Source organism: Acipenser ruthenus, chromosome 2, assembly GCF_902713425.1.
Source record: "Acipenser ruthenus chromosome 2, fAciRut3.2 maternal haplotype, whole genome shotgun sequence".
Lineage (NCBI taxonomy): Eukaryota > Metazoa > Chordata > Actinopteri > Acipenseriformes > Acipenseridae > Acipenser > Acipenser ruthenus.
Window position 1 is genome coordinate 63360190 of NC_081190.1, and position 13885 is coordinate 63374074.

Genomic DNA, 13885 nt, shown 5'->3' on the forward strand with positions numbered 1-13885 from the left:
GGTCTGAATTTGAATCACCAAAAACATTTTCTGTCCTTTCAGCGTACTCGTCTGTAACCCTTTCCCAAATAACGTGTGGCAAATGTACCAGTATTTCCTACACTAAAGCAGGAGGCGATTAGGGAGGAGTCAGCTGACTCAGCAGTGTTCTCGGTTTGTTTTGCCGCTTGTTTTATACGTCGCAAGATCCTTTTATCACGTCTGCTTGGTGATATTTAAAATGTCTGTGGACAAGGTGAAACAAAAGATAGCGCAGGGTTTATCTCATGTAGTGGATAAGAGTTTGAGAAGTAAATCAGAAGCGTGGAATTCATTTGGAATCATAGCAAATTAAAATAATGAACATGTGACTGGATTTGTTGCTTGTAAAACCGGTATGTTTTTGTGAATGACAGCCACAAAACTGGTACATCATCTCTGCGAAAGCACAGGTGTAGCTCTCTTTCAACTGGTTGAAGGAAAGGAAGAGACAGGTATTTTATAGTAAAGTAAGTAGAGATAGTTAATATGCTACTATGTTAAAATATATCCAGACCAAGAGCGAGCTACCACGCTATATAGCCTATTGTATAAAAATCTGTGGAGAATGGTAGCTATATCTGTATGTGAATGTGAGAGCATGAGAGTCAGTCGATGCAGGCAGTAGGTTAAGGACAAACACTTGCGGTTTTTGGTCGGGTTGCAGGTCTTATTAAAGCGGGTCGGGTCGCGGGTAAGAAGACAGTGCTGCAGCGGGTTGCGGGTTTGGGTTGGGTCCTGTAGTAGCTTCTCCAGGTCAGAAGCAGGTCGTAAAAATTGGACCCATGCAGGACTCTGTCTGGAGTGCCATTCCATTCCAGGTTCAACAGTTATAATTAAATGATTATGTGCTTTAAGACCTGGTCAAGGGTTTGATTGGTTAAATGTAATAGTTAAGGACACTGATGGAACAAGGACATGAACTAGAAGTGTTGCATATACCTAAACCTACTATGGACTACAGTGCTGGGGAAACCCACATGTCCAGTCCCCAGTTAAAACTGGATCCAATGTGTGGATTGTGGGCTTATGTGGCTTGTACCCATTTTAACTGTGACACAGACTAGAAACTCTTGGCTTAATTCGTAACTAGTCAATCAAGGTTTAGGAAAAAAACTTTATGAAAAGGTCAGCGAAAATACTCAGCATTGGAATCCATGCACTTGGTTCAAAACCCCTAATGATTCCAGAGATCATAGATGCAACAGACAATGTGTTTTTTGGGTAATGCTCTATATTAGGGTTTCCCAATCCTGGTATTTGCTTAATTATACCTTTCTAATTGTTTTCAGCACTTAAACAGTTGCAGATTTCAAGTTAGCTGTAACATTTTATAAGTAACTTGAACTCTGCAACTGTTAAGAGCTGAAAATTAAGAAGGTCTAATTAAGCAAATGATCAGTTCAATTAAGGGTCTAGTTAAGTAATTGAGAGCTCAGTTGGAATGAAAACCAGCAGACACAGGGGGTCGCCAGACCAGGATTGAGAAACCCTGCACTATATTATTTTGTTCGTTTTTACAACAATATACAAATGGTCAAATTAAATAAAAGAAAACGAAACTCCTGTATGATAATTATTAGGAACATAAACATGCATAAGTAAATTTACTGGTTTGCATTGTGCAACACTAGGCGCTCACCAAGTCTCTGAGAAAATCCCATTTCTTAGCCCCCATGTCATATAGCCCAACTCCACCATCCATAAAGCAGCAAACGGCATGACCAGGTGGGAGGGAGAATGCCTGGTTCTGAGACAGAGTTGGTGGTGGTACTGCTTCACTTGTAGAAGAAGTATGATGATTTTTTGTTGGGGATTGTGTGGAAAATGCTAGATTTACAAAATAAGCAAGGAAACATTTTGAGATTTAAACAGAACAGCTGGAATTGTTATAACATAAGCCCCTCGAGTAGCACCCCTGAGATTGTTAGATTTAATGTAGACCCCCATTTCTATTCCTAAGTTTAAATGCCTGGTATGACATAGCAGCATGTAGAATATGCAAATACTAGAGTAACTTTTTTGTGACTTTATTTTTCCTGTCAGACCAGTGAGCAGATGGTATCAGCAAACATGGTTGCTCTTTTCCCCTCTAAATGTAAATACTGTAGTTCATCATAGTGGCTCTGCTTTTTTTAAAAACAGCAGCTACTGAATATGTTTATCTGCTGCTTGCATCCACTTCAAAACTCTTGTACTCACCTATCGCTGCCTCGACCTTTCTGCTCCCTCCTATCTCCAGACTATTATTTCTCCCTACCTACCTCCCCCCACCCAATAATAATAATAGGTTGCAGTGTTGCCTGCATGTATACATCATAAACAATACAATGTTACATACTTTTTTTCTCTGGAGGAGAGTTCAATACATGTAATGCATGAAAACCTGTCTTCTTTAACTTGAAGTTATCTATTGGTGTTGTTCTTGATACATTCCAAACTCGCAACACACCAACCTGGGAATCTGATAAAAAAAAAAATAATAAAAAAAGTAATTTATTGTAGAATACAGTGGGTCACCAACATACTGTGGGTCGACACTCTCACTGAAGTTCTTAAAGAAGTCAACATGCATATAAAACTGTATTTAATCTAGCACTTGGATTCAAATATTCTCTAATTAACATGTGAACAGTGACTGACAATATAAAGGAGGGTGATATAATATCGTGGTAGGATATGGTAGTAAACTGTTCATTTCAAGTGGAAAGCAACCTTAGGTTGTGGCACCTATATATTTTTGGGGAAAAAACTGTGTATGACTATGAATTGGAAATAAGCAACGCTGGGTTGAAAATTGAGAACAACCACCATACCGATGTGTTTCCTATGAATGATCTGTGGGGGTTTTTTATGCTTGTGACTCATGAAAGACATCAAATGCTGTAAACTTACCTCCAGTTATAAACATGCCAGGAGCACTAGGAACCCATGCTAAACACTGTACAGATGCTGCAGCACTTGGGAAACTAAATGTTGTAATACATGATAAAGACTCTGAATCAACTAATCGAATTCCATTGTGGAGATTAGCAACAAGGAGGTAGTCAGTGGACAGAGGGTCCCATTCTAACGCAGAGACTGGATCTTCCTCATCTGTTCCCTCTAAAGATTCTGGTCTCAAAACATGCTTTTGACTTTTGGAACCTTTAAAACATAACAATGGAACACAATAAGTAATATGCTCATACATAGGTATACACTTGATTCATATTGTTTTTGAAGTATTGTTTTGTAAGTACTGTAGGTTTTGACAGGTGTAGGTGTACAACCGATAAGTAATTTTGAATACAAATTTGCACAAATACATAGTTAGGTATTGTGGCAGGGTGCCCCGTCCCTGTGTGTAGTTTGTTATATGTTGTATGTGGTGTGTTAATGTTGTCTGTTATATGTAGTATTGAAGTGGTGCACAGAGTGTGGGTTATGCAGCACAGGTAATGTAAAGTGTATATTTGTATTTAGGCACGGGATTGCACAATCACTCCATGTACAGATTAAAGTGGGTATTAGGATGGAAGCATAGGGAGCACAATTAGTTCATGTGCAGATGTACCAAGATTCCAAATGAATGATCAATTAGCAATCGAGTCTCGGTACAGCTGCATAAAAAGAGTCAGTTCCACTCACTCTGGGTTGGGTGTACAGTGGGAAGGTATGGGAGAGAGAGAGAGAGAGAGAGAGAGAGAGAGAGAGAGAAGGAGAGAGAAGGAAATAACTAAAAAGTAGAAATAACAATTGCTAGTGTGCTGGCTTTTAAACCAGCATGATACTTGTTATACGCTTTACATTACCTATGCTACATAACCCACACTATGTGCACCACTTCGATAATACATATAACAGACAACATTAACACACCACATACAACATATAACACAAACTACACACAGGGGCGGGGCACCCTGCCACAGGTATGAAGACAATTTATTTTGATTTTTAAGATTTTAAATGGAAGCTGTATTGCTTGCCATTGTCTAAATGATATGGTTGATGCTGTCTGTGTAAGGTAAATGGTTACAGATACCAAAATCTAGATGCAGTTTGTATAATGAAATCTAAGAAATCTAGCTAAAATGCTGTTAAACTGAATACATTATGAAATTGACTATAGAACAGCAGTGAGACAAGCTGTATTTTATAGTTGTCTTGTCTTACTTTTATTATTATTAAAACAACTTGATTATATTATATAGAATTTGATAACAAAAGAAGACGTTTACCAGGTTGAAAAACAGAGAGACTTCCATCTGTATGCCCAAACACAACCTTCCCTTTCTTTTTAGGATGCCACCTAAAAAGACTGATGTCTGACAAGAAGCTGTGGGCTTCTTTGTGCACTGCTACCCCACTATCTGGTCCTGAGATAGTCCATATATACAAAGGCCCTCGCTGCGAGACAAATGCAACAGCATCTCCTGCGTTCCAGCACCAACTCAGAGTGGCAGGGATACCTTGGGATAAGACATAACATTTAGTAAACTGGCTTTGTATCATACTAAATAACGAATAATAAATGTAGGTCTTTGATTGTGTAGGAGATAAAATGGGCCTCATTTACAAAAGGTTCTTAAAAGTAACATGCGTCTTAAAACTATAAATAAGTTGGTATTTACTAATGTGAATGCTGCTTATTAAGACGTGTGCTTTGGAAATCAATAGCATATTAAGACGTGCCTTATCACAGAAGATAAGGCGCGTATTAATAAAATGACGACATAGGGGCCACTGACTATAAAGGAAGGAGCAGAGATTGAGATACGCAGTTGTCAGTTCTTGACTTTTACTAAATATATGTATTAAATACTCTATAACGGCGTTTGAAAGGCAGGATCGCAAAAATAAATAAATAAAAAGTTATAAACAATCCTACCTAGACACCGTCATGGCTGTACAGTGTATGTAAAAAACATTTCGCTTATATAGTATAGTAGCCTATTCTTTTTTTTTCCCCCAACCATTGAATAGATCAGTCTGCAGCCCTTAGGCTACATTAATGAAACTGTGAATACAACAAAGTATGGAGTTGGCATTTAGACCAGGTGGCATATTTCAGTGATCAATGCATTTCTGTACATTGAAATGGCGTTCACATGTTTTACAACGTGGATCTCACAGACATCAATTGCAAGAAATGCACAGGTAATAATAACTAGGAGTGACTATACTGTACTGTATAATCTATTGTAACTAGACAGAATCATTTTGTACAGAAAAGTGCAAATCGGCTACGCTGTGAAGGTACAGAATTATTTGTACAGAAGTAAAAGCAGGTATGCAGAAGGTATCGACCCCAGTGCCAGCCGACACATGCAGTGGTATAGCTGTGCCCAAATCGTGTGGAGAAAAAGAAGAGCACTGTCTGCAGGTATGTGATTTAGGAGAACACGTCCTTCTTTGATATTAGGTGCTGTTGTGATTGTAAACCCAATTCCCTTTATTTATTTATATTACCGTGTTTCAATTATGTCTGTATGAAGGTCTTTTTTTTCGTTTGCATAGTAAGTTTTTGCGTGCTTTTTATGTCTATAGGCTACATAAACACATTTATTTTCAATGTCCTGTTACTTATTTTGTTTGTACAGTTTTATTTAATCATAATATACCTGTATATAGACGTATTTCTGTTCAATAGTTGTTTTTCTTTATTTATTTATTTTATGCAGTCGGCTGGAATATGTGCGTTTTAGTATATAAATGCATTTATTTTAAAATTAGTCTTATTCAGAGTTTCGGTTGTGTAGTACAGTACATACTTATACCTGTACCTTGTGCTGACAGACAGCTTTAAGACTGATCTCGGCTCCTAACACCTGCTTTCCATCAGTGCTATCTAGCACGCGATTTAAGGTGTGTTCCATGGTTAGCACAGTTTAGTAATATTGTCTGAATATCATTAGCCTCATTAGTGCTCTCATACCACTTCATTTGAATATATCACCATGCATTTTGCATATTCAGCAGATGCTAATATACCCATAGTGTTATTTCTAAGGCGTGCATGCTAACTCACGTCTTATGCTTTAAGTCGGCTTTATCGTGGTTGATAAATACGGGATTATCTAGCACGCGCCTTTATCCATGGATAACACGCGTGTTATCACATAAGAACCTTTAGTAAACAATATATTTACATACAATTACCCATTTTACAGTTGGGTTTTTACTGGAGCAATATAGGTAAAGTACCTTGCTCAAGGGTACAGCAGCAGTGTCCCCACCGGGGATTGAACCCACAACCCTCCGGTCAAGAGTCCAGAGCCCTAACCACTACTCCACACTGCTGTGTCAAATGTTAAATGTTGGATTAAGCTACATTTCTGCTCTTTTAGTAATATTACTCTAAGCCTCCACAAGAGAGTTTCTCATTCAGTCAGTGACAGAGCCATAACAACTCTGTTGTGGTTATTGTTCTCAGTATTGGATGTTCTTTATGCACCTGTACTGGAAAAGGAGACTATTTGTAACTCCCCAGGGTATTCTGTATATAATTCAATAAAGTGGCAAATAGAACACATTTTCTACAATATATGTAAGACAAAGTATAAAAGAGAAAGATAACAGAGCTTTTGCTGTGTTGTATATCTTATTTATACAGTACTTCCCATTTTTTAACGCTGTAGGTAAGAGACCTTGCAAATTGTGTTATCTTTTAACGAGAACGCAAGTGCTAGTGCAGTGGTATTATGGGGAAAATGTGAGCCATGAGGACCCTATTCCCTTACAACCTGTTCCCCGGCATAAAATAATGACAGAAAACCCAGCACTCCTGCACTAATACATGTTACACAGAAATCATTACAAGTTTTGATTCCAAGTTAGTCCTGTATTTTTGTCTAAGTAAGCCCCAGGATTTTTTTCTTTTTAATTTAATACTTTTAGCTTACCTTTTGTGTTATCTAATTTTGTCACCACTTTTTGTTCAGCCACGTTCCAAACTATCAACAGATTGTCTGCACTAGCACTTGCAAACACATCCTGGTTATGTGGGCACCATGATATAGCAGTTATAGTCTTTTTGTGTTCGGACATGATTGCTCGGAGCTTGAATTCATTAAACCTGTGATCACGCTGTAAAAAAAAAGAGAAATAAATAAGGAACATATTTCATTTCAGAGTTGCATCCAAAAGAAGATAAACTTGGCACTGCTATGGAAATATTTATGTTTTGATTTTAATTAATAAAACAAAACAACTGTACTGTATATTGATTTTATATAAAGAAAAAATAGTGTCATGCTATGTTAAATAGATTTCACAATTTGTATCCCTTTCTTTAGGAATGTTTACATGACCTGTAGTTTCTGAATTCCCTGAACATATATTCTGTGTTCAATGACTACACTAGCAGCCTTGTATCAATCAATAGGGGAGGTAAATGGTTGGTTAGTAACATGAGATGTTATAAGTTTTTTAGCAAATAGCTACTTTTTGGATTGCAACAGATGGGTTTATAATGCAGTAAAGATGAACATGTTGCTCTTCAAAGTATTAAGCAGGAGAATCATCTTATTGTAAAACCAGCAGACAAGGGTGAGGGTCTCGTCTTAATTCCTAGACCACTGTATGAAACAGAAGTGATGAGACGACAACTCTCTGATACTGATTTTTATAGAAAACTTACTGGTGATCCCACTATGAGCTTTAAATCTGAGATTGATACTTTTTTACAATCAGCATTTTAATTGGGCTTTATGTCTGACGACTTACTTAATTATTTTGAAGAGCAATTACCCTATAAAACCTGTATTATATCTGCTACCTAAAGTGCACAAAACACTGGTCAATCCACCTGGACGTCCAATAGTCTCTGGTATAGGCTTACTTACTGAACGCTTATTTAACTATGTTGACCATTTTCTTAGACCACTTGTAGTAGAGTTACCCTCGTATATTAGGGACACAGGTGATTTTATTGACCAACTTTCAAATATAAAATTGGACAGTCAGAATATAATTTTAGCCACACTTGATGTTGTTAGTCTGTACACTAATATTCTGCATGCAGATGGTCTACAGGCATTAAGATTTTATCTAGATCAGAGAGCTAATTCACAAATCTACAGATTTCCTATTGGATATGACACAGATTGCTCTCACTAAAAATTACTTTTTATATGAGCAAGACTTTTTCCTACAGATACAGGGCATGGCTATGGGTGTTTCATTTGCCCCAGATTATGCCAACCTTCATGGGGTTTCTATATAAACAGAAAACCCTTATCTTAATTAAATTACATTGTGGAGATGCTACATTGATGACATCTTTATCATCTGGACTGGTACATCTATCGAGTTGGAAGCCTTTGTTAACCATCTTAATGGCTTGATTACTTCCATTAAATTAAATTTAGAATATAACACCTGTACCGTCAATTTTCTAGATACACAAGTCTGTTTCACTGAGGGAAATTTATATACTACTCTGTATACAAAACCGACTGATAAAAATAGCATTTTGCGTGCTTTAAGTTTTCATTTTGTACCCCTTAAACGGTGACTTCCATACAGTCAGTTCTTAAGGCTTAAGCGGATCTGCTCGAAACCTAGAGATTTTGAATTTGAGGTACAGAAGATGTACAATCAGTTTCTATCTAGAAACTATCCAAGAGCCTGGTTAGATAAAACTCTCTCCCAGGTTTGACGCAAACCTATTAATGAGCTCCCTCATCTAGTTAAAAAAAGATAAAGAACACTATATCATTTGTTGCACTACTACTACTGCAAAGTCTGGAAATTAAGAATATAATTAGGAAGCATTGGCATGTTCTATCTGCAGATACTATTGGCAGGATGATTTTTAATAAATTACCGTTATTTACTCATTACAGAGGGAGAAACCTGAGAGACAGTTTGGTTAGGTCTGATTTGTTTAAATGTTCTGGAGGTGTACTGAACAAATCGACTGGTTTCTTTCCTTGTCGCAATTGTGCTGCCTGTGATAATGCAGTTAAAACCAATAATTTCACACGCAACACAACCCAGAATAAGTACAATATTTTACAGGTTATTACCTGTGCCTTGACTAATGCCATTTATTTGATTTCCTGTTCTTGCCATTTACAGTACATTGGAAAAAAAAACACCAGACATTTAAGATTGCTCATTAATGAACACAAGAGCTCAATCCGGAGAAAAGACATCCATTCACCAATAGCTAGACATTTTTCCGATGCCAGACATTCGGATCTTAAATTTTGTGGCATACAACAATTATTCCAAGCGCATAGGGGTGGAAATCGTGATTAAAAATTGCTTCAGTGTGAATCAAAATTGATTTTTTATTTACGCACGATACAACCGGAGGGATTGAACGAAGAACTTGCATTACCGTGTTTTCTATAGACTACTGTGCTGTTATATTTGTCTGAATTTCTATTTTCTTTTCTTTTCTTTTCTGTGTAAATTTAATCATGAGCTATGAATATTGAATATATATTGAATATGACAACAATGCGCTGGAATGATGGAATTAACTAACATTTTGAATATGACTTTATTGCAATGTCATTGTCCTGCTAGCTGTGAACATGCTGTCTATCCTTGTACTGCTCATTATTGTATTATTTCTGTTCATGCACATAATTCATAGTATATCTGGTCCGTATATGTCGACACTCCGACACCTGTTTTTAATTGTTTTCAATTGCCTGTTTTGCACATAATTAGTATCACATCAATTAAACTAATTGAAACAACTATTTATAAACAATTTATTTTTGTTCTTTGTTTCTGGTAGCACTGATGATGGTCAATATTTGACCGAAACGTCTGCACATTGTGTTTTAGCCTGTCATTAATAAATACAGCTTGTTGTTTTTCATTGAATTTAGCGTTGGTGCGCTTTTTTTCCTTGGTGTGCGGGTCTGTTCTGTGGCATTTTACCTGTGAATATATGGAGATTGACACACCTGTTAGGTACTGCCTGTTGGACATTGTTTTTAAGACGCAGTGAAAACTTATTTTCTTTATAATGTTGTTCCCACTGTACTTTCAAAATAAGGTAAATCATTAAAAAAATACAGTACTTCTAACTGGTTTTAACAAACCTCTTCCAACAAAACAAAATATAAGTCATTAATTAGAATCAACCACACTGGGTTTTTACCTGGTAGACATAAATAGCAAGTGTAGCACAATATGCAAATCGGTCCCCGCTTGCAGCGCAGACATCTTTGTTCCACGGCTGACATCCAGCAGCCAAAAGACCAACTTGTTTAACTTGTGACATTTTTGCCTGCAATAAAAAAAAAAAAAACGATTTAAATGACTAGACAGAAAGCATGAACTTCCTTAGCAGTGAAATAAACTGCATAAAATATGTGACTTAAGTTCAGGATCGCATTTTTATAGTAGTGCTGCTAAACTGCTTCAAATCGCAAAACAAACAACATACAGACGTGCTCAAATTTGTTGGTACCCCTCCACAAAAAACGAAGAATGCACAATTTGCTCTGAAATAACTTGAAACTGACAAAAGTAATTGGCATCCACCATTGTTTATTCCATATTTAATAGAAATCAGACTTTGCTTTTGATTTTCTATTCAACATAATATTGTAAATAAGAAAACAAATAAAAATGGTATGGACAAAAATGATGGGACCGCTAACCTAATATTTTGTTGCACAACCTTTAGAGGCAATCATTGCAATCAAACGTTTTCTGTAGCTCTCAATGAGACTTCTGCACCTGTTAACAGGTAGTTTGGCCCACTCTTCCTGAGCAAACTGCTCCAGCTGTCTCAGGTTTGATGGGTGCCTTCTCCAGTCTGCAAGTTTCAGCTCTTTCCATAGATGTTCGATAGGATTCAGATCAGGACTCATAGAAGGCCACTTCAGAATAGTCCAATGTTTTGTTCTTATCCATTCTTGGGTGCTTTTAGCTGTGTGTTTTGGATCATTATCCTGTTGGAGGACCCATGACCTGTGACTGAGACAGAGCTTTCTGACACTGGGCAGTACATTTCACTCCAGAATGCCTTGATAGTCTTGAGATTTCATTGTGCCCTGCACAGATTCAAGGCACCCTGTGCCAGGCGCAGCAAAGCAGCCCCAAAACATAACCGAGCCTCCTCCATGTTTCACTGTAGGTATGGTGTTCTTTTCTTTGAAAGCTTCATTTTTTCGTCTGTGAACACAGAGCTGATGTGACTTGCCAAAATGCTCCAGTTTTGACTCATCTGTCCAAAGGACATTCTCCCAGAAGGATTGTGGCTTGTCAATATGCATTTTAGCAAATTCCAGTCTGGCTTTTTTATGTTTTTCTGTCAAAAGTGGAGTCCTCCTGGGTCTTCTTCCATGGAGCCCACTTTCGCTCAAAAAGCGACGGATGGTGCGATCAGAAACTGACGTACCTTCACCTTGGAGTTCAGCTTGTATCTCTTTGGCAGTCATCCTTCGTTCTTTTTCTACCATTCGCACTATCCTTCTGTTCACTCTGGGGTCGATTTTCCTCTTGCGGCCGCGCCCAGGGAGGTTGGCTACAGTTCCATGGACCTTAAACTTCTTAATAATATTTGCAACTGTTGTCACAGGAACATCAAGCTGCTTGGAGATGGTCTTGTAGCCTTTACCTTTACCATGCTTGTCTATTATTTTCTTTCTGATCTCCTCAGACAACTCTCTCCTTTGCTTTCTCTGGTCCATGTTCAGTGTGGTGCACACAATGATACCAAACAGCACAGTGACTACTTTTCTCCATTTAAATAGGCTGAATGACTGATTACAAGATTGGAGACATGTGTGATACTAATTAAAGAAAATAATTAGTTTAAAATATCACTATAATCCAATTATGTATTATCTTTTCTAAGGGGTACCAACAAATGTGTCCAGGCCTTTTTAGAATATCTTTGTAGAATAAGCAATAATTCATCTCTTTTCACAACTTCTTTGCTTTATTCTATGACATACCAAAGGCATGCAAGTATACATGATAAAATAGCTTTTAATTTCATCCCTTTTCAGGAGGAATGAAGCATTATTTCAATGTAAGGGTACCAACAAATTTGAGCACATCTGTATATACTGTATATATATATATATATATATATATATATATATATATATATATATATATACATATATATATATATATATATATATATATATATATATATATATATATGCTGTGTGCAATTATTTAATTGTAACACTGCTTAAAAAGATTACAAACAAAATTAAATAAAATTGTAGGGTTAGAGGTAATTTGCATAGAATTCACTTAACCGAAAGACCTACTCCCATATTAACCAAATATTAATATGAACTGACAGCTCTGACGATTAATTTGATAACAACACACGATTTTGTAGTTAGAACAGTGATTCTCGGTTGAACTCAGATCATAATTTTACATTTGAAAAAGAAAAGAAAAAAAAACACAGTATCCTTTTTTTGTACTATTAACATGCTCCACAGGGTTGTTTAGTAATGTTCTACCTCAACGGTTCACAAACTGGGAGCACAGCACATACAGTAAAGAGTCAAGTTTCACGACAATTGGATACGATTTTCCAGATTTACCCAGTATGCAAAAATGTGCACTACAGTAAGTGCGACATACAGATGGATGGATATACAGACAGGCAACTCCTATATTGACAGAATCTGAATACAAACATACAGCACATGTGTACGACCGCCTCCACTTTATCCCATCAAAGGGGACAATAAAAATAAAGAAAACCAATATTTTCAGGTGGGCCAAACCATGTTTGACCCCTCAAATAATATGTTTCTCACAATCAAAAATACAATGTTTTTTTCATCATGCCATATATCTTTGACAATGTGTGTGTGCGTTTTACATGATTTAATTTTCAATGTCCGTGGAAACTGCACGTTTGAACAGGTAAACGTATTAAAAATGTCAAAACTTGAGCTAGAAACATTTCAGCTACAGTTGCTAAATGGAAACAGCATACAGTGTACAATATGTGCTTAAAATGGCAGTCCACTAAAAAAGCAATGATAGCATCAAAATGGTAATTTGACAGCTTAATTCTTAACAGCAAATTGAAAAAAATAGGAAGACAATAAAAATGTGTGTAATATATATATATATATATATATATATATATATATATATATATATATATATATATATATATATATGTAAAAAAATTCTAGGCTTCAATACCTATGTTCCTAATTATTAACAGTAATGAAAAGCAATGTTATTCCTCAAAAAGCAGTTTGTTATATAGTCATATGACAAATCAAATTAAACCAAGCTGTTACAATTACTACAGCAAGCTGCAACAGCATGAGATGCTGCACATTCTGGCATGTTCTAATTTCAGCAATTCAATACAAAAACTCTCAAATGTTCTTCTGAAAGGTAGATATTAAACACAGTATTAATTTACAGGTCATGTTTATTGCTTCAATAACAATAGATATGTCTGTGACAATTCCTACCTTAATATCGGTATCGTTTTTTGTAAACCATTTGAGTATTTCCATCTCCATATTGTGGTCCTCTGTATTTTTACAGGGCTATGTCAACAATCGTCTGGATAGATGGATTTAATTCCTACCCCTTAAACATGAAGAATGAGCAAGGAGACCTAGTTTGTTCATTGACTAATGCAGGCTTACCGGATGATACAATCAGCTAGAGCACCAGAGCAACTGTGTCAGTAGCCTGGCAACTGCAGAGCCTTTTATTTAAATGATCCCTTCTATTCCTTTACTAGCCTCTTCAATGTGTTTTTGTTTGTTATCCCCCTTTTCTTTTCCAGGAATAATGTTTTCAGCTACAGTACAGGAATAGTCTCCCTCGCTCCTTCAGAACATGTCACATGATTGCAGCTGCAGTTTCCCTTGCCTGTATATATAGCACAAAAAATGATACCTGGTAA

General features: G+C 36.6%; 1 protein-coding gene across 4 annotated transcripts in view; it reads right to left on the reverse strand.

Moving 5' to 3' along the window:
- The window catches only part of wdr17 (WD repeat domain 17), a 70044-nt gene that overhangs the window by 39607 nt on the left and 16552 nt on the right, over positions 1-13885 (reverse strand). For 2 of the 4 annotated variants that reach the window (XM_034015681.3, XM_058998780.1), the window contains exons 2-7: positions 10127-10255; positions 6906-7089; positions 4242-4472; positions 2914-3165; positions 2360-2482; positions 1661-1848 (exon numbers count right to left, since the gene is read on the reverse strand). In XM_034015681.3, the coding sequence (XP_033871572.1) occupies positions 1661-1848; positions 2360-2482; positions 2914-3165; positions 4242-4472; positions 6906-7089; positions 10127-10249 (1101 nt within the window). In that variant the 5' untranslated portion in view covers positions 10250-10255. Of the gene's footprint in view, positions 1-1660; positions 1849-2359; positions 2483-2913; positions 3166-4241; positions 4473-6905; positions 7090-10126; positions 10256-13442; positions 13881-13885 lie in introns of those variants that run through there. The other 2 variants (XM_034015680.3, XM_034015679.3) reach the window with 2 other exon arrangements.